The 24,999-nt window shown below is 42.7% G+C and overlaps 3 protein-coding genes and 1 non-coding gene across 4 annotated transcripts; 1 reads left to right on the top strand and 3 right to left on the bottom strand.

Annotated features, from left to right (window-relative positions):
• The first annotated feature begins 378 nt into the window (after window positions 1-378).
• On the top strand, window positions 379-6,374 carry mpdu1b (mannose-P-dolichol utilization defect 1b). Its single transcript, XM_006808473.3, has 7 exons — window positions 379-520; window positions 2,470-2,535; window positions 4,055-4,187; window positions 4,310-4,395; window positions 5,099-5,217; window positions 5,470-5,580; window positions 5,762-6,374. The coding sequence occupies exons 1-7, from the start codon at window positions 394-396 to the stop codon at window positions 5,879-5,881; spliced, it is 762 nt and encodes a 253-aa protein (XP_006808536.2). The 5' UTR covers window positions 379-393; the 3' UTR covers window positions 5,882-6,374.
• Window positions 6,375-9,796: 3,422 nt separating this feature from the next.
• sox19b (SRY-box transcription factor 19b) lies at window positions 9,797-14,116 on the bottom strand. Its single transcript, XM_006808472.3, has 2 exons — window positions 13,016-14,116; window positions 9,797-11,458 (listed from the first exon to the last, which is right to left on the bottom strand). Exons 1-2 carry the CDS (start codon window positions 13,675-13,677, stop codon window positions 11,197-11,199), a joined length of 924 nt encoding a protein of 307 aa, XP_006808535.1. The 5' UTR covers window positions 13,678-14,116; the 3' UTR covers window positions 9,797-11,196.
• A 4,209-nt stretch (window positions 14,117-18,325) lies between these two features.
• eif4a1a (eukaryotic translation initiation factor 4A1A) lies at window positions 18,326-23,234 on the bottom strand. Its single transcript, XM_087837828.1, has 11 exons — window positions 23,116-23,234; window positions 21,899-21,941; window positions 21,660-21,792; window positions 21,418-21,557; window positions 21,136-21,304; window positions 20,602-20,711; window positions 20,359-20,502; window positions 20,136-20,273; window positions 19,948-20,037; window positions 19,250-19,329; window positions 18,326-19,012 (listed from the first exon to the last, which is right to left on the bottom strand). Exons 1-11 carry the CDS (start codon window positions 23,136-23,138, stop codon window positions 18,868-18,870), a joined length of 1,215 nt encoding a protein of 404 aa, XP_087693954.1. The 5' UTR covers window positions 23,139-23,234; the 3' UTR covers window positions 18,326-18,867.
• LOC118455799 (small nucleolar RNA SNORD10) lies at window positions 20,865-21,005 on the bottom strand. Its single transcript, XR_004844261.2, has one exon. It is a non-coding gene; the product is annotated as a small nucleolar RNA SNORD10 (small nucleolar RNA).
• Window positions 23,235-24,999: the final 1,765 nt, after the last annotated feature.

The following is a 24,999-nucleotide window of genomic DNA, read 5'->3' as shown; positions in this document are numbered from 1 at the left end:
TCCCACTGTCACCAAGTGTCAGGCGATTGTTCTTGTGAACTAAGGCTATAGAATTTGAATTGCAATAGTAATCGACCTAAAACCATAATAAGTGTGATTTACTTTAATTCCACTGTAATCATGTGGTGAATTTGATTGATATCCGATCTCTTACAGTTAGTTACAGCTCCATTGTTTGTAAAAGACACTTTTTCAGCTTCTAGAAATGTTGTTTTTTATCTTTTAGGTTATACCTGTGTTACTGAAGATATTAACTAAATACTTACTGTAACGTTACATGATGGAGTCGAGCATTTTATGACAGCACACTGTAAGCGGAACACTTGTGATGTCATTTGAACCGGTGGGATCTTGTTTCTGTTACACATTAAACGGCGACGTCACATCTTGACAATGGCGGAAGAAGCCGTTGTTGTTGAGGGTTTGTCTTTTATGGATCCTTTCAAAGGGCTTCTGTTGACATATTTTATGCCAGAATCATGCTACGATGAGTTCTTCCTCAAGTTCAACTTTCTAGACGGTAAGAGGCTCGTCGTAGTTTGACAAGCGCGGTTTATTACCGAAAAGTGTAACTCTGAGGGTCTGATGACAGGACACGAGCGACGTTTCCACGTTAGGTGTAAATAAAGTGAGAGTCATGTGGTGTCGGAACGCTTAGTTAAAATGTTAAAATGTAACGATATTTGAGCTGCATGCAAACAATGAGGGAGCTCGTTTGAACAAGCAGTCTGCTACAAAGTAACGACACGAATGTACCTGAGTTCGACACGACTGGCAACACTGTGTCAGTTCCACTCTGTTACTCCAAGTACGAACTACAAATTCAGAAAAACAGCAAACAGGAAAAAGTTATTGGAGGAATATTTGTGTTTTTATTCTCTCAATTTATTTTCAAAAAGTTCATTTTAAATAATCAGGTGAAGGAAATGTCTTTAAAGTTGATTCACAGATTTAAGTCATGATGTTATTTACTGAAGAAACGTCGTATTTGTTAGCTCTGATTATTCTAGCTACCTTTTCTCTTATTAATCAAATGCTGATTTTTGCCAAGTTCATTATTCACAAATGTAGGTTTACAAGCGGAAGGCTTCATTTTTGTGAGATTATAAAAGAATTGTAGCAAATGTCTCCGTGATTTCTTTTTCACAAAATCGAAACGCTGGCATTTCCAATCTCTGTAATGTTGAGCTAAACTTACTGTAATCCTGTTTGCCGTGGCCGTGTGTGTTCTGTTTCTTTTACTGGAGTTAGAAGTAAATTTTATTCAGAGAGGAAAATGTATTTATGACACAGACTGTGGTACAGAGTTATTATAATTTTATATTTAAATTCGTTTTTGTTCTTGTTTTTATTTTGTTTTGACCATTTTGGTGGCCTCAGGATCTGATCTTTGGTTTTTGCGGGCGATGCGGTTCTTTTAGCTTCTTGGGATCACGACCTCCAGCTTGCACTGGAGCTGTCTGTGGAGAAGAGAATTAGCGCCTCCATGTCAAAGACCATGGTTCCCAGACAGAAAAGGGTGGCGTGCCCACTCTGAATCTGGGATAGGTTACTGCCTGAAATAGAGAAGTTCTTGGGGTCGTGTTCCTGAGTGAGGGGAACGCCGGATTGACAGGCAGATTGGGGCGGTATCTGGAGCGATGCGGATGCAGTTTGTTGTGGTGAAGAGAGAGCTGAGTATGAGAGCAAGGCTGTCGATTTAGTGGTCTATATACCTACCCTCACCTGTGGTCACAAGCTCTGAGTAGTGACTAAAGAGGTTACAGCTACAAGTGCCAAGAGATGAGTTTCCTTCGTAGAGTGGCTGGGCTCTCCCTTACAGAAATGGTGAGGAGCTTGGTCATTGAAGAGGGACAGAGTAGAGCCATAGCTCCTCCACATTGAAAGGAGCCAGCTGAGGCATCCACTAGGATGAATCCTGGACATGGTGAGGTGTTCCAGCCATGTCCTACCTCATGCCTGGCCTCAGTCAGACTCAGGTCTCACCGGGCTGCTCAGACAGCTGCCCTTGCAACCGGAGCCCAGATACACCGCAGAAAAGTTACTCTATAATTTCCTTCAGGATTAATAAAGTATTTCTGATTGTGATGGATGCTTTGAACCGAGTTGAGTTGTTTCCTTTTCGGTTAGTTTCCAAAATGGTTTTTCTGGTTTTAGTTTAGGCTTTATTACTAAATAAACACAGAATGAAATTAAAGATGCCTAAATGTTTGTTCACTAATAGGTTCAGTTAACTTTAATATCCTTGCTGTAGAAACAAAGGCCTGTTTGTTTGGTTTGTTTTGCAACTTTATGACTTTTATTCAAAATCAGTTTAACAGTGCAGTGATTTTTTTTTCTTCACTTAACTGTTTTCCTTTACTGCAAATAAAATAATAATAAATAAAATAATAATAAATAATTAATGTGTTGCTGCAGACATTACATGCCAAAGGTCCTGATAATCATTCAGCCTGTGTTTTCTTCCAGTGCCATGTCTGAAGATTGTACTGAGCAAAGGCCTGGGGATCGGCATCATACTGGGATCAGTGATGGGTAAAATGCTTCCTCCGCCTCTCTTTGTAACTGCCGTTATCTGAATTGCTGCCTTAGTCAATCAAAAGTTAGAATATATTATTTGGCTTATTTGTTTTTAATTATAAATAAACATCAATTTCATTTAATTTTAGTGAAATAATTAATTATAGTCATATATCCTATGTAGTATAGGCCCACATTTGCCTCAAGGTGCTTTATGTCATGAGGTAAAGACCCTGCAGATGCAGAGAAAACAGAAAATCACATGACTTCCCCATCTCTGAAACCTGACTGAAACTCTTCAAATAAACCATTCCTCTGCAGATGATCTGTTAGCTGTTTGACAACTACTCTTTCAAGGATGTTTGATATGAAAGGAAGGTTGGAGATTGGCCTATAATTAGCTAAGACTGCTGGGTCTAGAGATGCTTTTTGAGTAAAGGTTTAACTACAGCCAGCTTGAAGGCCTGTGGTACATAGCCGATTATTAGAGATAGGTTGATCATATTTAAGATCGAAGAATTAATTAATGGCAGGACTTCTTTGAGCAGTTTTGTAGGAATGGGGTCTAAAAGACACGTTGATGGTTTGGAGGAAGTAATTATTAAAGTTAACTCAGATCTCTCTCAGTCAATCTCAGACTTGATCTTATGTTTTGGGTCATTATCCTGCTGTAGGATGAAGCCCTGAACCCAGCAGAGGGTGCTGCATGGTGCTGCAGAACGCTGTGGTAGCTGTTTTGGTTCAGTCAGCACCCGTGGATCCAGCAAACAGCCCCAGACCATCACACTTCCTCCTCCATGTTGATGCCACACACTGTGGAGCTTTGTCTTATTCTGACGTCTGGCTTTTTTTCTGCAGCTCAGCTTTCTTTCGCCATCACACAGCTGTTAACTCTCAGAAACGTGTCCTCTGATTCAGTCGTGTCTTTGGGTCTGCAGACCTCTTCCTGTCACACTTGTTTCTGAGTGCAGAAGGAAACTGGACTCACTGACACCTCGACTTTGTTTGCAGTCTCTCTGTAGCACAGACCTGCATTTATAAGTGTTATAATGGTCTGTCCCTCTTCCATTGTTAATCACCTTTTTCTCACATCGCTCTACTTTCTGCAGTACAACAATGTTCAGCTGATGCTGACGAGGGTTTGGTACCACAGTGTGTCCACCACTGCTTTATGCAGACAGAGGGGGCTGGAAGTAACAGCTGTAGGAGTTAGTAGCAGCTTTAAACTGTTAACCCATGTTGTTCCTCAAAAAGGCCTTTTTGTATCATTGTGAATGTGCATTATGTTGTTTAACCTCTGACAGTTCAACACTTTGTACCATTTCAAGCTGTTCATTGGACTTCAATTCGGTGTTCTGTAACTCTTGACACTGCATACAAATCCAAAACCGATTGTTTGCTTCAGTAAATCGCTGCACCCATCTTCCACCTATTTTCCTTGAAAATATAAAGAGGCGAGGGGTGGTGCAAGACTTCTGTACGGTACTGTATGTTAAATTATTTTATAACTTTTTCCCCAATTGTTTTTTAACAGTGAAGCTTCCTCAGATCTTAAAGCTTCTTGGAGCGAAGAGCGCTGAGGGGCTGAGCTTCAAGTCCGTGCTGCTGGAACTGTTGGCTATCACAGGGACAATGGCTTACAGTGTTGCCAACAACTTCCCTTTCAGGTTGGACCATGTTTGGTTCTGTAAAGTAGAAATGGACACAAGGCGCTCTGAATTCTGCATCTGTTATTGTAATCACTGTTTATTAAGGGTCCAGGTTTTCTTTATGCCGTATGTCACTGCAGCTCCTGGGGTGAGGCTCTTTTCCTCATGTTGCAAACAGTCACCATTGGCTTCCTCATTCAGCATTATGGAAAAAGAACCAGCACAGGTAAGACTTTGTGCAAACTGAAGTGTTACCAGAATTGCCTCGGTAACAGTTGTGAAGCTTATAGTCGCCTCAAGCATGTATTCATGTAGCGTATAACTGTGAAATGACCAATGGTTTGACTTCTCCCCTTGATGTTATTAAATACCAAAATATACACGAAAAAGACATTTTACATCTCATAGCTAGTCTTAACTGAATGTTAGCGACAACAACAAAAAAGTATCCATAACTCGAAATTTTGAGTTAGCGCTGCCAATCAGTAATCTACATGAATGACGTCATTTCCTTGTTACCCGGAAACTGAAGCCCTCAGCTACAAATGCTACAGCTAAGCTAACAGTATCACAGCCCGTCATGAATGCACAAATTGCTGATTATTTACAGCGTGGCTTCACAAATGATGAAATCCTTCAGTTATTAGCTGAATCACACGATGTTACTGTCAGCACCCGTTCTCTAGAAAGCCCCAATTTGTACCATATTCTCCTGGGTAACAAGAAAATGACGTCATTCACGTAGATTACTGATTGGCAGAGCTAACTCGAAGTTTCGAGTTAGCTTATGTGTTTGGCAAACAACTTGAAATTTTGAGTTATGGATACCTTTTTGTTTGTTTGTTTGTTTTTGTGGCGGAAACGGGCTTCCACATGAAACGAATAATTCAGTTTAACATTGTTACATTGATATGTTACTTCCCTTGCAGGTCTCCTATTCATGGTTATATACTTTAGCCTGCTGGTCCTGCTCCTGTCTCCAGTGACTCCTATGTCAGTGGTTACCTCCATGCAGGCCTTCAACATGCCGGCGATCATCACTGGGAGGGTAGGCCTGCACACGTCACACACGTGTTTTTTAAATCATCTGTAGCTTTTTTCAGATGTTGCCTTTTCAGGCTTCCTGTAACACAGGGCCACAGTACAGTGCATCCAGACAGTATTGACAGTACTCGGAGTGATTAGCTTGTAATACATTTTCAGTGTCCACTAACAACATGCAGATAGAAGAACGTGTCAGCCTCCGTCAAACAAACGCTCGTGCTTCAGTAACACGTGATAATCTGTCCCGTTCTCTCAGCTCATCCAGGCATCCACCAACTACTCTAACGGTCACACCGGCCAGCTCTCTGCCGTGTCTGTTTTCCTGCTGTTCGCTGGGTCCCTCGCACGCATCTTTACCTCAGTACAGGTGAGACAATTAAAATACAATGCACACCTCCGTGTCTTTGCCCTGGTTTGAGCACCAGTTTTTACGGGGACCATTCCTCATCAGAGGGTTACCTCTTTATTGAACTAAGATCTCATTATAGAGGACATGGTTCACATTCCGCAAAAAGTAAATTATTTAGCTTTATGCTGTCTTTTTACAGGAAACTGGAGACTCACTGATGGCACTCACCTACGTCATATCCTCAACCTGTAACGGCATTATTACTCTGCAGGTTCTTTACTACTGGAACAGTTCACCTCAGAAGAAAAAAGAGGATTAGACAAATAACGGTCACTAAACTTGAATAACAGAGAGCCATCTACATGTTCGTTAGACACTATGTGTGTCTTTAAACTTGGAAGACCAAACTTACACATGAAATGTTTGTACAAAGCCTTTGGGACACATGGTATTTCAGATATGCACCTGACTGACGTACAGGTGAAATTGTAACAAGCCAGGCTGATCATTCAGCTTTTATGATTAACAGTAGGGCAGCTTTGGTGGTGGGGTTAAATTATGGATCGAGCTGCTCTCCCTCCCTGCACTGTCCTTACATTCCTTTTGATGCAGTTTTCCTGATTGTGGTTCACACTGGTTTTAATCATCACAGGGTTAAATCTGTAGGCTCTGTGGAGGAAACAGTGTCAGACAACACCACGACGAGGAACCATTGCACATTTGTTTATCATATCTATTCCACTGATTTGTATTGTAACAGCAGTGAGCGACACAACATATCCCTGTATTGAATTTCTCTATAGCTGAAATAAAAGATTGTGATTCTAAGTTGGAGGTTTACAGTTTTTCTTTTCTGCATCATCACATAAAGTGTGTGTGTGTGTGCGTGTGTGTGTGTTCCTGTCTAGCTATCTTTGTGAGGACCGAAATCTGCATTCTACTATACTTGTGAGAACCAACAGTCACTTGTGAGGACACACTCACTGGTCCTCACAAGTTTGAAGCCTTTTTGAGGCTCAAAATGTGGTTTTAGTGTCAGGGTTACAATTAGGTTATGGTTCGGTTTAGAGTAAGGGTGAGGCATTCATTTTTGATGGTTATGGTTAGGGTAAGGGGCTAGGGAAACTATTATGTAAATGAAGGTCCTCACTAAGATAGCTGAACGGGCATGTGTGTGTGTGTGTATGTACAAATTATTTTTCCTGTTTTCTTATAAGTTCAATGGAGTAATGCAGAAACCAGAGACTGAGAGCTGAACGTGTGCATATTTACTCGCAGGTTAACTTTGAAGAACATTCCCGTCCACGTTCTGCAAAGAGGATCTCAGGTTTTTGGGTGTTTACCTTACAAAATAAAGAGTTGTTGTTGTGATTTGTTGTCATTTAAATAAAACTAAATTGAATCTTGAATGTAAACACCGAATCACACTTTAAAACTCTGTTGGTAACCACCACCTGATGCTCACACACAACACTCACACAAACAGAGAATGACTGCAGCTCTTTGTAAAGACTTTTAAGTCACTCTTGGCATATCCATGGCAACCACTTTTTGAAGCCTCATTGCTTGTTGCTAGGTGAGGAGATGTACTGGACCAGAAAATCCTTCCATTGACACTCCCTCCACCTCCTCCTCCTCCCACACTACTCTTTCTCCCCCTTCTATCCAATTCCTATCCTCGCATGGTCCCATGGACCTCAGCGAAAACACAAACGTGTGCGCTTCAACGTCTCCCACTTAGAACAAATGGTCAACGATTGTTCCCATGCTACTTCTGTTGTCATGTCACATGGTTTGCTGTTCTTGGTTTTTATAGTTACTTCCTAAAAGATCCCTGTTTTACATTTTAAGAATCAAGAGTGCTGTGGGAAAGTTGTAAAGGTCCACATCCTAGGAGAGTCCATATCGCCTCCCAAGAGATGGATGGATATAGAGATGTGTGTCACCCTAAAATGTGTCATGTTGAAGGGCTGAGAAGCTACAGGTTTTTGCAGAGTCTCTTATATGTGCTCTATGTTGTTATGCCCCTCCTGTTGTTGGTCTCGGTGCGCTCATCTTTTCTCCCTTTCCTCAGGATCCTATCCCCTCCCCTCAGTGACCGATTAGCCAGTGCGTGATTCCCTCCCATTTCCATGAGAAAGGCGCTGCTCGGTGAAAGGGTTAAGCCTGTGGACTAAGTCCTAAAAAGCAACCCTAATTTTCTGCTCGGTGGGGGAGTGAGGAAAGCGGGGAGTGGGAACAAAGACGCCCAGGGGAGGAGCGGGGACTCTGGGTTTACTATATGCACCTGCGACTTGAAAAGCCACGGACAATGTGCTTCTGAAACGGCCAATTACGAACGGGCCATCCACTCGCTTTTTCTGTGGAAAGACGTGGGGGAGGAGGAAAGACGAGTCTAAAGGAAGGAAGAGACTAAGGAAAGTGAATTTTTAAAGAGGGTAAAGATAAGAAAGTAAATAATCGAGCTCTAAATAATTCTGGGGACAATAGAGGACACCCTGTCCTGCCTTCCCAGCCCCCAAAATTCATCCTCCCATATCACATGATCTCCTGTGTTCTCCCGCTTTAAGTTCATTTTTGTCCCAAGTGTTATCCTGCCTCGGGCAGAGCTAATAGCTCCACCCGTTAGGAGGAAAAGTGTCTCTGGAATGCTGAGAAACATAATTTAAACTTTTTCAATTCAGCTGTAAAGTCAAAGATTCTCTTTTTTTTAATGCGAAAGCAAAAATTTACGACTGATAAACTCAGAACATTGTGACAAAAGGAAAAAAAGGTTTTCCTGTTTTTCTTTTTTTGCATATTTGTAACAGTTTTCAGATCTTTAAACAAATTTTCATATTAGGCAACAATAACCCAAGTAAAACAAAAGTCCTGTCCTTCTTTTAAAGGACAATTTCATTTATTAAGAGGAACAAAGTTACCAAACCTGCGGTCCAAAGTGAAAAAGGAATTGTCCATTTTTAAATCATAAATTAACACGCAGGCCTGATTACTGCCAGAACTGATGAATCAACAAATCACTTAAACCGGTCTAAGTGAAGTTAGGTTACGTGAAGGTTAAGAGATCTCAAAGCAACACTTTATGTTGTGATCTAAAGAAACTCACAAACGGATCAGAAACAAAATCATCGATATCATGTCCAAGTCTCCAGCGGACCACGGTGACAACTATTATCAACAAACTTAGCAGAGCGGCTGTCTTCCCGGGAGTGACCGGCCTACAAAATGACTCCAAGCCTGTGTCGCTGACGTGTCCAGGAGGTGATAAAAGAACCAGAACTACATGAAAAGAACCTCAGGCCTCACTTACCTCAGCTAAGTGTTCATGATTCAACAGGAAGAAATAGATTGGGACAAAATGGCATTCATAGATTTCAGAGTGAAAAAGAGCTAAAAAGTCTCGGGGAAAATCACACGAGTCTGATACAGAAATGTAACTCTGTCCCATCCATCAGGGATGTGTTAGTGTTTGTTAGTGTCAACTTTGGGAGCCGAAACCTTACCAACAGGCAAACATGGCTGCAGCGTGACGGTCTGGTGCTGCTTTGGTACTTCAGGATCGATGACTTGCTGGAACCACGAATTTGCAAATTGATGGAACAATGAGTTCTGCTCACTACCAGAAAATCCCAAAAGAGGATGTCGGATGTCAGTTTGTGCCCTGAAGCATGAAATGATGTTCGGTCTTCAGGGTTTCAGGTTATGGAGCAGAATGATGATCTAAAACACACCAGTTCACTTTAAAAAGGGGAAAAGTGAACAAAACGATGGTTTTGGAGCGGCCTGGACAAAGTGCTGACTTAAATCCTGACCTCCGTTCGTACTCAAAACCCTCCATTAAGGCTCATAGTGGGGTATACTCATACTGCATTCATAATGCAAATATTATAATTCAGTGTCAAAACAGGTAAATACTAGGCCGACATTAAAATGGTGAAAAATCAAATCGTATTAAAACAATGTCAGAATCATCAGTCGGTGTAAATGTGGCTCGTGATTGTTCTCTTGAGTAGTTTTAAGGGGAAACCATTTACAGAATTACTTGTATTCACTATATAATTGTAGTATTCTCACCCACAACCTACCAAACGTATCCAGCCCAGCTCAGCACTGTGTAAATGGATGAATGATTACAATATAAACTAAGAAGCCGGCGAGAGCATAAAGGCTGGATTAGTGAGTTATTGGATTGGAGACAAAGTGAGCTGCTGTTATTTCACTTTCATGAAACATGTTGGCATATACCTAATTTATTAATGTTGTTATGAAAGCCACAAATCTTTTCCATCAAAAAGGAATCAGGACTCTTAGTCTAAGAGCTTCATATACATACTGTTTGCACAAATGCTGCCTACGGTAACTTACACATGACACTGGGCAGGTTAAACCCCGAATGCTGGACATAGTTCAGTTATGATGACTAGAACAGAATTATATCACATGTCCCGCTTGTGTTTGAAGATCACACTTTGAATCCAACCAGGACTAAACTTCAAAAAGAAATTAGCATTATCTCAACGTTTGTTACTGCAAAAAGTTTAGAAACAAGAATAAAGGTTTTCTGAGGTTTAATCAGGAACACGTATCCATTCTCTTTAAAAGTTATAAAAATACAACTGACAGTTCATTTAAAAACAACTCTGGTCTTTTTCCAATCCGGCGTCCTCGTATGGAGACCGTTGAAAGACCAACTGAAAATCTAGCAGTTCACATAAAAATCCTTTCAATTATTTAAAAGCATAGAAAAAGAAATACTACACCTGCCTAGCGCAAGAGGACATGAATATAAATTCAGCATGCTCAGTTCAGATGGATGCATCGAAACATGAAAATGTCCTAAAACTAAATTATAGCAAATAAAACACCTGCACACAGTAAACACAGTCAGATCTTAGAGCCGAAAGTGTGATTCTGACCGAGGCCGCTGCTTCTACTGCATGTAGGAGGTACTACTGCACAAAGCCAGTCCTTTTCCTTGTAGACACGGTGGTGATTGTCCAACAGAAGTTTGTTTCGTTTCATTCAAATGTAACTGAAGAGTAGAAGTCCAGATCTAACACAAGGCTACTAAACCAAAGCCACATCGCAAAAAGTTAGATTTTAAAAAGCTCTGTTATTCAAGTCGTGCATTTCATTCTCGAGTTTCCTGCTGACGCATCACAGCAGCACTAACGAATGGCCAGCAGCTCAGGTGATGTGGCTATCACATGATTTCAGATGGCAGAAAGTGACAGTCACCATTCGAAGATGTGGCCACGGGAACCAGTCCAACCAGCACTGACTGTGCTGGAACCGTAATGAAAGCCAGTATCGCAAGTATTTAGGGTGGTTCTAAAACACAAGTTCTATAACACACAAAACACTAGAAAATATTACATGTTATGTACAACAGACACCCCGGCTTCACTCAAGACATTCAGGGAGAGACGTCTGTGGCAGGGTGGTGGGTGGAGTCTCAGCGCTGCGTGTGTGGCCTGGATGCGTCGTCCGTGTGGCACCAAAGAGTACATTCGGATACTTGTCGTACTGCAGACACATCATCAAAAACTTCACAACTTCTTTATGCTGACATTCTGAAGTACTCCACACCCGATTCCATCTCCTCTCTAGCTGCTCGTGAGCCGTTCGTCAGTCCTAGATGTGTGTGAGAGGAACAGTTCCAGTGAGGTAGTGCTGCTGGACACTGGTGTAGCCCCTCTGTGCCGTCGAAGGGTCGCTGGCATCTCCTCCCGGTCCAGGAATGTACATGCTGATCATGTCTCTGAGGTCACCCTGCAAAGCCCCCCGATGGTGGTTTGGTGTTCCCGTGGGAGGAGAGTGGGACACCGGTTCTGATTTCACCATGGACATAGTGACAGGGCTGGGCTGCTGTGGACTGCTGCTGTATGACATGGGGCTGCGGGGTGAAGACGGCATTACGAGTTAAACAACATCAAAACAACGTAATTATTTTGGAATAAAAACGTCAGGATGTACTGCTGAACTACAAATCTGTCCTGTCTTTTTCCACCATAAAAACAAGTGTGCACCGAGCTAGTTACAGCACTTTATCATCAAACACAAACACACTCCTGCATTACTGGAAACTCTGCAATAGTTATTTGAATCCGGTGCCATCTGTAGTAATTATATCCAGATAACTTTTAAGCACCAGATATTTTCAGTTCTGTGTAACATAGTTAATAATGCAGAATTACTTCTTTTACACTGGGAATTTATACATACATATTTTTATCTTTCACTGGGGATTTTGTTGCTATCATCATGGATAAAAATTCCTAATATGCTAACAAACCACAGTGTGAACTCTACAACAAACATGAGTGAGCACACAGCAGACTATGTTTGATTTTGTAGGAAAACTACGGGATGACTGGTCTATGTGTCACAGCTGTTTGAATCCTTTGAGTTTTCAGTACATCTACTTTTCTATCTGAATCCTCTATCATAGTTAAATACGTATTAATGGACACTGATGCAAACTTGTCTTTAGCAAACACACTCTTCATGATTTTCGACACTAAAATGCATTCATTAAATACATATAGAAAGATATTTTCAATGTTGGAAGAGACTGGGTGGATTATAAAGTTGATAAGTGTTCCAGATAAATCTTCAAAATACTTCTGAGAAAATTTGTAAAATTTGGATTCGACTTGTGTTTAAAAGCTTCAATGATTCCACTGCTGTATTAAAAATGCAGTGACAGATACAGCTGCAGACGAGTCAGCAGAACCAATCAAACTGGGAACTACTGCAATAAATTGCAGCATCGTCCATCCTTACACCAGAAAATTTATCAAGTGTTCGGACTTTGTTTAGGGTCATGAGATCTGTGCTAGGAGGCAAAATCTCCCCTAACACAGGACAATGGTTTGGACGGGGGTCTGTGGGCAGGGGACCACACACAGAGCAAGCCTGCTTGCCAACAAGTTATACTGATAAAGACTGCAAGCAGAGGAATGCAGACAAACCTCGTTGCTCAATCATATGTAGACTTCTTTGTGATTCGGTGGGAATGGATGCAACATATGTGCCTCATTTGAATAAACTCAGCGTGATGAGTCCTGTGGCAGTTTGAGAACATCCAGCATTACTTATTTCTGGTATCTTAATTTTCATTCAGTAAAAAAAGACATTTCTCAGACTCGTTTTTTTTTTTTATCAGAATCAGGATACTTTATAAATCCCCAAGGGAATTATGTAAAATAATATAACAGTGAGGGGATTTTCAGCACAGAGAAATAAATTATTTACTAACTGAAGGATTGCACACTCCGTTTTCACCAGATTTTAACACCTTCGACCTGAGTTTGGAGAAGCCCAATGAAGAAGTAACCTACAGTTTAAACGCTGCTGCTCAGTATCGTATCTGCGCGTGTTTTGCCATCTTTAACGTGCGCTGGGAACATGCGCGGTTGTTGTTTTTGCAGAAACGCAGACACACACTCACCTGTATGAGTTTGCCCCGTTCATGTACGTCTGCGGTGCCGTCATTGCAGGTGGGTACTGGAGAGCTGACAGCTCATACCGGTGGAGCTGCTGTGTGTAGCCCAGTGCCTCGCCCTGCATGCCGGCGTATCCTCCGGTGGGGCCCCAGCCATAGCTCTCCATCCTGGGGCTCCCACCTTGGCTCTGTGCCGCTGCCACCAGCAGGTTTCCCGCTGTCAGTGGGTACTTGCCTACCTGAGTGTCTTTTTTGAGTAAAGGCTTTGTCTTGCGTCGTGGCTTGTACTTGTAGTCAGGGTACTCCTTCATATGGACCGCACGGAGCCGCTTGGCCTCGTCAATGAAAGGCCGCTTCTCAGCATCGTTCAGAAGTTTCCACTCGGCCCCCAGCCGCTTGCTGATTTCAGAGTTGTGCATTTTCGGGTTTTCTTGTGCCATCTTGCGCCTCTGCCCCCTGGACCAGACCATGAAAGCGTTCATGGGCCGCTTGACTTTATCCATGGGGTCGGCTCCAGGTGCGCATGCCGTTTTAGAGCTCGGGTGAGAGTTTCCATTGCTGCCCATGCTCCCGGTCATGGTGCCGGTGACCGGTGACATTCCCTGGGAGGTCTGATGAGAAGGGGGCTGGCCAGTCGGCTTCAGCTCGTGTTCCATCATGCTGTACATGCTGGGAAAAGTAGGAAAGTTGAGTTACAAATAAACGATCGAGCACTCAGGAGCCTTCGTCGCCGTCAATCTGGCGACTTTTGGCCAGGTTTAGTTACACGTTTCCCCGGGGCTTACGCACGACACACCCGTGAGACTGCAGCGGACAACCTGCCCCCCCTTTCTTAAATTAAAAGTCTCTCGAGGCAGTCATTAAACTAGCACTGAGATACACTTTCACAGTAAAGTTGTGCGGTTTCAGTGCAGTGAAAGAGTTTACGGAAAACCACTTGTTGTCAGACAGCCAGCTCACACACTGAACTCATCTGTCTGTTCACTCCCAAAGTTCTCCTATTCTCGTGCAGTCAGGCATGAACCAATGGGAATGGCAAAAAGCTTCATTCTGTGCGTGTGCATTTGCAAATGAAAGGGCTCCGGGGGTGCGTGAGACACTTGTTGATGACGGAGTTGGTGAGAGGAAGCATTCCAGTAAGACAAGACGATCTTAATAATCCCCGGGCAACTGTAAACTATATACTGAAAACGAGGTTTTAGCAAAGTTGTCTGTGGAGACAGCCACGCAGACTGTCACGCGTCTCCGGGCTTAAAATATGGTTCGAAAGATCCGAAAATATAAATGTATCTATAATCATAAAAGTTGAAATACTACAAACAACAAAAACTAAAAGAGTAAACAGTGTTTTGTGTTTATAACCAGTTCGATTTCCTTTATAAAGCACAACAACAACAACAACAACAACAGTGTTTGATACTGCGGGGTAACCGTCCGACAATAACACAAAGAAACCCCCAACGATGAAAGCTCCTCTGTGGGCAACACGGGGGACACAACTCCCTCTAACTGTTAGCCAGGGCCAGGCTGAGAGAGGAGCGCATGCTGCCGCTGGTTGGTTAGGGAGGTGCAAGAGAAAAACCATCAAAGATCCAATAATTTCATTTCAACAGAGACATATTGTGTCGCACAGCCTGTCGGGACTGTTTCACACACGCAGCTCTGCTTCCAGAGTTTTTAAAAGAGCAAGAGAGTTTCAACTTAGCATTTCAAACCTAAAAGTTTTCTCTAGAAAGCAGAAATTATTTGCACACAATAACAGAATTATTTAAAAAAAAAAATAGCTCCTGAAAACTAACCATGTTATTGAGTAATAGCACAAACCATGGGTGTGCAATGGCTTTGTAAAACTTGTAGCTGGTAAAATGTGACTGAGGCTTATCTTCCAGTTTACATCCAATAGAAGTTTGAGCTGCAGCTTTAGAAAGCTTCATGCCAAAAACGAAAGAAATCAGTTTAGCTTGAGGAAAAGATATGTTGGTGTTCATGACTCAGGAGGTGGATATGAAAAGTTACTGCAGCATTTCCAACTGTCAAGAACTGGAGTGGAAGTATCATCGAGAAACTCAAAGAGAGCCAGAACAAGCCTTACAGAGGTAGGAAGTAAAAGACTAGTGAGAGATGCATCCAAAGATCCCAGAACAACTGCCGACACACAAGTGAAGCCAGTAGAACAGTCGCAATTGTCGTTTCAAAGAAGACAGTTACTTGGACCCTGCACAGGAAGCAGAGCAATGGAAACCTTTAAGTCAGACTGAGATACGCTAAAGACAACCTGGAGAAAGACTATGCACACTGGAAGCCCGTCCTTTGGTCAGAGAGAACTAGCCATAGAACGCTGCTTATGTTTGGAGAAAGAACACAATCCCCACAGTGACACACAATGACGAGAGTACTAATCTGCAGGGATGCTTCGGAGCGTCTGGAACTGTGAATGTCGTCAAAGTGGAAGGAATCGGGAAAATTTGGAAACCCGGAGCAGTCGGCAGCAAAACTGGGTCTGGGTCGTTGCTTTATCTTCCAACATGACAACAACACCAAACATACATCCCTCATGGTGAACCACCTTCAGAACAACAAGTAAAAAAGCTCTGACTTGAATTCCATTGAAAGTCCTTGACAGTTTAATTTGGAGGAGCTTGAAAGTCGCCAAGAATGTAGTGGGATTACTTTGGAGATGTGCGAGTCTTGTTGAACCACAGCAAACGACTGCAGCAATGTCGATACAACCCTGGTAGTTTTGTAAAATAATTTTATCACCGTGAAGTGAAGTTGGGATGTTTGAAAAAGCTGAATTAAAAGTGTTTGTTCTGTTGGTACGTAACCAAAATCAGTTATCAGAGCGTCTTTAAAGCCAACACTGATGAGACAATCATAACAAGAAGCTTCAGATGAGAGTTTGGGTCGAATTTAGTTCCAATAACTTCAACGTTATTTATACCAAATCACAACATGTGTTTTATATTGGAAGGTAAAGACCTCTACAATGTAGCCAGCTCTGAGTAGTACTCACAATCAGAGCTTTAAAGAATGATAATAGAGTACTATGTGGCTGTTTCGATTAGTTTAATTATGCCGTACTATCTCCTGCTGACTTTGTGAACATGTCAGAGAATCAGAGACTCTTTTAATGTTAAAAAGCTTGGACCGTGACATTTCCATTATATCTCCTCATTCAGCAGACCCACGAAATAATGATGAGATTCAAATGTTTTGGAACGCATCAAAGTCCAAACAGCTTGATGGAAAGGAGGGGAAATCTGAATGAACAGAAATAAAGTTGGATAAAATAAGCTGGGGTTTGGAGGTCAGAGAAGTGGGTAAAGGCTATAGATTTATAGGGGGAGAAATAACCAATGAAAACAGGGAAGGCCAGAAAATGAAGGTGAAAAGAAAGGAGGAGGGATGCAATGATGAAGGGATGGATGATGAAGGGGTGGGTGATGGGTTGGTGCAGGAGGGTGGATTTGGATGACAGGGCTTGAATAGACCTCTATTCTTCCCTACGCTGGCTTCTCTTATCATGCAAAACAGGCCCGTTCAGCCTCCCAGCCATCCGTCACACAAAGAAAGACCATGGCAGCCTTTTTACAAGCCTCACACTCACATAATCCACCCACCCCATCCCACCATCTCTCAACCCTGCGATCCAACACCCAACAGGGAGCGAGTTGGTACCCACAGTGTGCATGTGGCATTTGGGGGATGGGCACAGGGTACATTCACCACAAACAGCGCCTTTGGAAAAGGGACCACCTAACCTGAGAAGCAGGCCTCAAAGTAGAGATGTGCACCATGTTTTTAGGCTGTGCAGACACGATTATGGAACTACAGGAAGCTGGAATAAGGCTGCCCGTCCATCCCAGGGCTAACATTTCTCTATCTTACGTCTGTGCCTGTGAGCTGGAAATTAGTCTGTGGATAAACTGTCAGTGTCGCTCCACCAACAGGCTGGGAGAGAAAGAAAGTGCAAATCCACAAGAGTGTGCATGTGTGCTAGAGAGAGTACAGGGCTGATTATGTCAGTAAGGCTGAATCGATGGCTCCCTCTAGTGGACGGAGACGTTATAGTTCATACATTTGTTGGCCTCCTGCAGGACATGCTGATGGTGCTACTTCTCAGACAGCTTCTATTTGCTTAGCAGGAAAAACACTGTATGCTTCTCCATTTCATTATTTTATATTCCAGCTTTATTACAAATGCACACATGTATCTTTACCTTATTGTAGACATGCCTTATGCCGTTACATGTTTAGTACTTTATTATGAAGAATTGCACTCTATGCAAGAGTCCGTCAACCAGCCGTGGCCTCAGTAAACTGGTACGGTCTGTAGCTGCTGCACCCACGGTGGTGTGGGTCAGGCCTCGACACCGTTTCACACAAACATCAAATATTTGAATAGAAGCAAATTAATTGAGTCCTATAACGCTTCTGTTGTCTCAGGGCTGTGACTCTTTTTAATGAAGATTCAGATCTTAATGAGCTCTTTAATTGGGAGAAAAAAAAAAGACAACGGGAAAATAAATGATGGGAAATGCAAGAGACACCGACACACGTTCTCCTTTGATGTGACACAAACGTGTCTGAAGATGTGAATATTATAAGAGTTCCAGCTCTAACATTGACTGCTCCACTCCATCGCCCACGTCACTGAGTGAGCTTTGCCACAAAAGTAGACACCACACAGGATTTGGCCAACAGAGGGCTGCTTTACAGCTTTAAAAAAAGGAAAAGAAAAGAATGTTTTTATTGTTTTTCTTTTAAAGACCAATAAAATAAATACTATACAGTATCCAATGTAGAAAACCTGATACACTGTCTCAAAAAAAAGGAAAAAAAAAAAAAAAAAGGAGGGGGGGAACAATCCATACATTTGGGGAAAAAAAAAAAAAAAAAAAATTAGCACTGATAGCACACACCTCATAATACGAGAGCTCAGAAACTTTTGGTGGAGTGGAAAGTAAGATAAAAATCTCTATATACTTTTATATTTGTAGTTTGGTCCAGATGACACTCCCCATTCACCTATAAGATTTGGATGAGGTAGGTTACAAAACATGACCACAACCATTTGAAATCTTATATTCCCTGTAAAAATTAAAAAAAACTCCAATCTCAACAAACTGGAGACGGGGAAAAAAATAAAAACCAAAAAAAGCCGCTTGGATCTGGGTCAGGAGGCCAAATCGCTACAACTCACCGTTTCCGCCTGCAAGCACTCCTCCTCTGAACTCTACTGTACAAATGGCTGAACAGGGTTACGGCCGCAGTGGGAAAGGAGGAAAAGCAGAAAAAGCACAGCAGTAAAGAGGATCAAATTTGTCAGCCACTGTACAGCTCATTTTATTGATCATGTCCTGTTTACTTCCAGAACCCAAAACCTGCTGTAAACATGACCGTGGGCGTGCGATGAACGTTGTGCAAATACACTGAAGATTGTTTAAATACTGAGCTAGTCAATCACACCGCTGTTCATTCAGAACACCGTCGAGTCCAGACTGCTCGGGTCAGCCGACCGACGCTGCAACAGTCAAACCTCACACAAGCTTCAAATCAACAGTGTCTCTTTGCCAACAATCAGCAAGTATAATGTCATCACTGGACTTTAAATGTGCTTTTGGAAACAGTTCTGGCGTGAAGCAGAGTATTTAACCGCTGGGAGAATTTCAGGGTCGATAAAAGACAATGGCAGATGGAGCGGGTCAGCAAGTTATTCTTCCAAAATCATGTCAAATGCTGAGTAAATTCAGGGTGGAATTTAGAAAAAGGAAGTTTTTAGTATTCGTATTGTAGGAAACAAGCTTTTACTTCTAAAACAATCGGATATGGGTGGACAAACAGAAGCGGGGAGTCTTCTAGATAAGATCGGCCACGTTCATGGGCATCTCCTCCACGGTGGTGTTGTAGAATGTCTCAATGTCCCTCAGTGTTCGCTTGTCATCCTCGGTTATCATGTTAATGGCTACTCCCTTTCTGCCGAAACGACCTCCTCGACCGATCCTGTCGAAAACAAAAAGGATCACCGTCACTGCAGATATCATCTCTTTGGGTTTGCTGCTCATGCTCACGTTGGACAAAGACTTTGCTTCATTTTACACCAATAAATGCAACTTCAGGGTCATGCCATTAACATGTCACGTAACAACTTTCCCAAATTGGTCTGAAAATTACAACTAATGTGGACGTGAACATTGTGAATAGCTGCCAATCATGTCTGCAAACAGTTTCTATCCTCACCTGTGGATGTAGTTTTCCCTGTTGGTTGGCAGGTCGTAGTTGATGACAAGGGAAACCTGCTGAACATCAATACCTCTGGCCTGAGAAGAAACAAACACCTTTACTTACATGGCACAACTCAATTTTGGATCTAATAGCGAGCCAATGCAGGAGAAAGATGGTCTCGGAAAATTTACTGCTTCCCCCCTTTTTTCTTCTTCCCCTGGAGTTTCTCAGCGTCACTCTGAGACAGGATATTTTAGAGATGTTAAGCAGCCTTACATATTTGTTTAATATGTGCATTGAAGGACATGTCCTGGTCAAACAGGAGGCCGAGGTCATGCCATCCAGAGGAGGAATCTGGTTGTCAGGGCTGAGCACAATAACCCCAGTTTGATCTGAATTAGGTCTTTATGGCCATCTATCAATTAAAATTGGGCCGTAAACTGGACGTTTCTTTGCACTCAGCTAACCCCACACACAAACTGGTGGTGGGTCCAGTTTCTATGACCCACCACAGCTTTACTCAGAACTCTCACAGGTGTGCTACAGGAATAATGTAATCTGCCAATTAGTTGTGAGTCAGGGATTTCAACCCAGCTACAGTGGAGGGCAGATTTCTGCTCTACCAAGGAACTTTCAGTCCTTTACCAACACTGCAGCTGGCAGGAGAGGGAACCTTGGCCTGCAAACAGCACTAATAAGAAGCCATTACATACCAACAGGTCAGTGGTAATAAGGACTCGACTGGAGCCCGAGCGGAACTCCCTCATGATCAGGTCTCTCTCTTTCTGGTCCATGTCACCGTGCTGAAAAGACAGAATCAAGTCTTACAACATGCACTGAAAGTTTCCACACTTGTACCAAATGTTTCAGTCGCACAAAGAAAAGACAAAGAGGTTCGTACCAGAGCAGAAACTGTGAAGTCTCTGGCGTGCATCTTCTCAGTAAGCCAGTCCACTTTTCTCCTTGTGTTGATGAAGATCACAGCTTGTGTGATGGTCAAGGTTTCGTACAAGTCACACAAGGTATCCAGCTTCCATTCCTGAGGACCACCAGGTCAGACTGTTAGCACAGCAAGCTCAGCATAAACACCCTGATTACAGGGAAAGTAAGTGCACGTTTTTCACCTCTTTTTCCACATTTATGTAAAACTGGCGGATGCCCTCGAGTGTCAGCTCCTCCTTCTTCACGAGGATTCTGATAGGCTCACGCATAAACTTCTTTGTGACCTCCAAAACGTCGGCTGGCATGGTGGCAGACAGTAGGACAACCTTAAAGATTTACAGAGATATGTCAGCTACAAGCAAAGTTCATATTTCAAGCAAGGATCTATGACTCGGCCGTTACGGCGCTGACGCCAAAGTTCTAACCTGGATGTTGCTCGACAGCTTCTGGAAGATCTCGTAGATCTGATCCTTGAATCCTCGACTAAGCATCTCATCAGCCTCGTCCAACACAAACATTTTGATGTATTTAGAAGCTGCAAAAGGGGAACAACCATGTTACACATATGGGCACATAACACAGCCATACGTTTGCACACTGATGCAATCGATTCATGTTGGAATAAAGATTTAGGAATCATGCGCCACTAATGAGGTTTCGGTAAAGCGTCTTCAGGTGTAAAGGTGCCGTATTCAGAAGTAGTGAATGTATGATCATGCCTCTGGACCTCTGTTGTCATGAACGCTCGAGCCAGCAGAACGCCGACCAAAGCAACACCACAGCAGGGGCTTACAGTGTCAGCTGACACGCATGGGTTTCATCATTATACAGCCCTTCTCATACGCAAGCAGGAATAGACGGGAAGGAAGACTACAATGTGGAGTGAGAGCAATAACTGACTCGTGTTCATTTCTTTCTACAAACGAAGCCTGATTTGACTCCTTCTCAGGAAGACTTACAAAGGTTTTTGCGAGTTAGCATGTCAAAGACACGTCCGGGAGTTCCCACCACAATGTGTGGGGCTTCAGCCTGCAGTTTCTGGACCTCACTGCGGATGTTGGTCCCTCCAATGCAGGCATAGCAGCTGGCTCCCATGTAATCACCAAGGGCAAGGACCACTTTCTGAATCTGAAAGAAAGTCAAAGACCAGACATTAAGCCATGCAAAGGCTACATGAGAGATTCTTAAGAAACAATAGCACAATATGTCACTAGTGTAAGAGGGTGGGTGTGGAAGCCTACCTGCTGAGCCAGCTCCCTAGTGGGAGCCAAGACCAGCGCCTGAGTGCCTTTCAGCTCCACATCAATCTGCTGAAGGATGGAAATGGCAAAGGTGGCAGTCTTCCCAGTGCCAGATTGGGCCTGAGCAATCACATCGTAACCTGAAATTAAAACATGTGCCATTTAGTATCCAGGGAATTCTTGGAGTTGTTAACTGCTAAGTAGTGTTAGAAACACATTATTACACATTGAAGCACGCTTACCCTTGATACAAGGCATAATGGCCCTTTGCTGGATAGCTGAAGGTTTCTCAAAACCATAGGCATAAATTCCCCTGAGCAGGGTCTCGCGTAGATTCATCTCATCAAAACTATCCACAATCTGGTTCCAATTGCTCTGGAAAGGTTAGAAAGAGCACAGGTTTAGAGTCAGTTCGTTACATGCTGTACCTATGGCTGTGAAGAACGTCACAGTGTTGGTGGGAGTTTCATAGGAGACTTACCTCAATGATCCCATCTGGCTCCATGCCTTCAGGGCCATTGTCTCTGTGAACGACAGAAACTCACGGTTATCTTTCCTTTCAAGCTGCACTTGTAAATGACCTTAATGAACTAAATCCTCTCTGCCCACGAATAATGAGAATAAAAAGAATCTTCTGTGGCACAAAAATATCCCCTTTAAGTAAACGTGCTGATATAATCGTCACCAGGCTCCACGTTATATCATTCTTCCCAAACTTGGCATGAAAAAAGGAAGCCTTCGCCCCTTGTGCTGTGACGCGCGGCCTTGTGGAGAGGCCGCCATTTTTGCTACATACAATCAAGATGGTCGTTTCTCCATTCAGGGGAGGAAAGACAGGGGCGGGTGGACGCTTTACGGAGGAAACAGAGCCACAGCCACGTCGAATGTGGCCAAGTAGTCGACAAACGCCGACATCTTTGTGTTCGAAGCGCTCGGATCATTTAGAGTTACCCGCGATGCTAAGAAGAAAGCGGCAGAAGCAGCTTCGCGGCTTTCCGCCGCGGCCTGCTCCGCATTAGCTGCTAGCAACAGGGCCTGCTAGTCTGTAACTGTCGGCGAAAGTCGGCGAAAGCTATTGTTCATTTAGATACGTAAGGCACAGCGCTTTATGGAGGCAGCACACAGCTCCACCACATGCAGCGTGTGTAAGCGGAAAAAAGACCATTTTCAGCGGCCTTAAAGCGGCCTTTGTTTAAAACGCCGACCATCCGTACTAAGACCATGTGACTCCATCGACACCACGAAACAGCATTAATTCACCTTTACAGACAAAATAAGGCTCGTCGCGTGTATTACACCCGAAAGTATCGTAGTTCCGATGTTTTGGCTTCAATATCAAGTTACTACAAATGAAAAGAGGAAGAATTTTTAAAGGCCTACATGAGGCTTTTTCACGTGCTGTCGCCGGATGCCGATAACGACCGCAGTCCGTATTCACATCTGAAGCATTAAGACTCATATAACTTCTGACTAGCATGACTTTAACGATCTAAAACATTCAATCTTATTTCACACTCGTCTCCTGAAACGCGAAGAGTCCTAATGTTCAAAAAGACAAAAAGTCCCCGAATGTTACTCGACTACAAAACCCGGTTAAAAATCTGCATTCTTGAGAACATCAAGTAAAATATGACGGATTGAAAAAGAAAATAAGCCCTAGAACTCACACTTAGTGTGACCAAAAGTAGTCTTCCTTACCTGTTATCATATTCAGCCGACATTATTTCAAAGAAAGAATCCGCAGCAGAAATCTCTTATATAGGTTATGCGCACAAAGAGGCTTTCTCATTGTAAAAGCTCACCGTCACTTAGCTGTGGTCCCGCCCACAGGCACTTGCGATTGGACGAGCTCTACGTCACGTAAAAGTAAGCAGACCCACGGGGCGGACCGTTTCATTTACAGTATGCTCGTAATTCACGCTCGTGCCCGAGTTCTTTAGCCAAAGAGGCGGAGTTTCAGTTTTTACGGAATCCGTTGGTGACGCAACCGGGTTTCTTCAGTCCGCCTGCCCAGGTGTGTCCCCGCTGCTTTGTTCAGACATTAAAAAACGCCGAATTAAAAATAAAAGCAATTTTTAATTCGGGTCATGTGACGTGTTAATGTTCCAGCATTACGTTGAGTATTTACAGCCTATCAGAAATGAGGCTCATGTGTAATATGCATCAACACACTGCTCTTTACATTTACTCATACTCTATCACGGGAAAGAGTTTTTAAAGAAAAAACTATTTCTGTTGATTATCTCAATTTCTTGCTGAATCTGGATAATGGAAAAATCTAATGACAGTGCAGTAGGTTAGCTCCATAAATGTAAATAAATAAATAAAGCTTGAAAAACTAATGTCTATAATGGCACATTTTAATGCTTTAAAAAAACTTGAAAGAAACCATAACCACAAAATGACACCATGAAATTAAACTGAACATTGTCCCAGTGACAATAGTTAGAACTTCTTTCTTTTTAAGTGTCTTATCATGTGTATGAAGAACCCATCGTGTCTTTCTAGTCACTACATGTGCTGAGAATCATTCAGATATTTGTTCTGAAATGGGGTTTTATTACTTTCATGTAATGTGTTTTTTATTTCTTGATCTAATATTCTGTCTCCATTAAAATTAAACTACCATAAACAACTAGGCTGCTCATTTCTTTGTGAGCAAACTTACAAATTCAGCAGGAGATCAGATAATGATTTCACCCACTGTACTAAAATTCACTTTCTACACAGATTTATGCTTTTTCTTTATCGATTCCCTCATCAGATATTGCTTTTTTGCATGGGGCCGATTTTGACTTCACACCATGTGGGCTGCAAAAACAAAAAAGCACTTGGGTTTTGGTTATGATTTGTTCTCTCAGTGCTTATGTATCGTCTGAGTGTCGACACCTATCACAAAAAATACTGCAGTGGTTTTCCTCACTTTAACAGCCGTTAGAAAGGGACTGTGAAAAGGTGTTGTGGCAGTGATCGAAGCGCCCATTACAGCAGGTATCAGTGTGAAAAGGTCTGCAACCATCCCCTCTGCAAACAAAGAGCTGGCTGAATACCTGATACTGCAGGTTAATGAGGGACGCATTCACACCCCTCACCCACCACATCCTGGTAGTAGTCACTGTAAGGCCCCCTTTGTACTTTGTGGATGATGCAATCAATATGGGACTGAATGATATCCTATAATATCTAGATGCAGTTAGTTTAGCGACATGTTCAAGGCTGTCAGCTGTGCACCCCCAGCTTCCCCAGAGAAAGGAGAGTCTGGTTTGGTGCAGCCACAGAGCAAGGAAGCTCAAAGCAGACAGTAAGAACCTTGTTCAGAACTGGGATCACCATTACGAGGAACAAACCATAATGTGATGAGCTGAAGAAATGACCCAAGAAGACCTCTTAACAAAAACAAAAGAGATCCTCTTTTTACTTTAACTTTTCATGAAATCCAAACATATCACCACAATCACTGACAGAGACACAGGAAAAAATTAAATATAGTTCTTTGAGCCAACAGGTCATTTCAGTTCAATCTCCCACAAGCTGTTTGTGACTAGAAAGTTTGACTAGGACTAAATTACATCTGCAGAGCTT

The sequence above is a fragment of the Neolamprologus brichardi genome, chromosome 3 (assembly GCF_056152115.1).
Source record: "Neolamprologus brichardi isolate AB-2024 chromosome 3, ASM5615211v1, whole genome shotgun sequence".
In the NCBI taxonomy this organism is placed as follows: Eukaryota; Metazoa; Chordata; class Actinopteri; order Cichliformes; family Cichlidae; genus Neolamprologus; species Neolamprologus brichardi.
The sequence above is the reverse complement of the archived record's forward strand: the minus strand, read 5'-3'. Positions and strand labels throughout refer to the sequence as shown.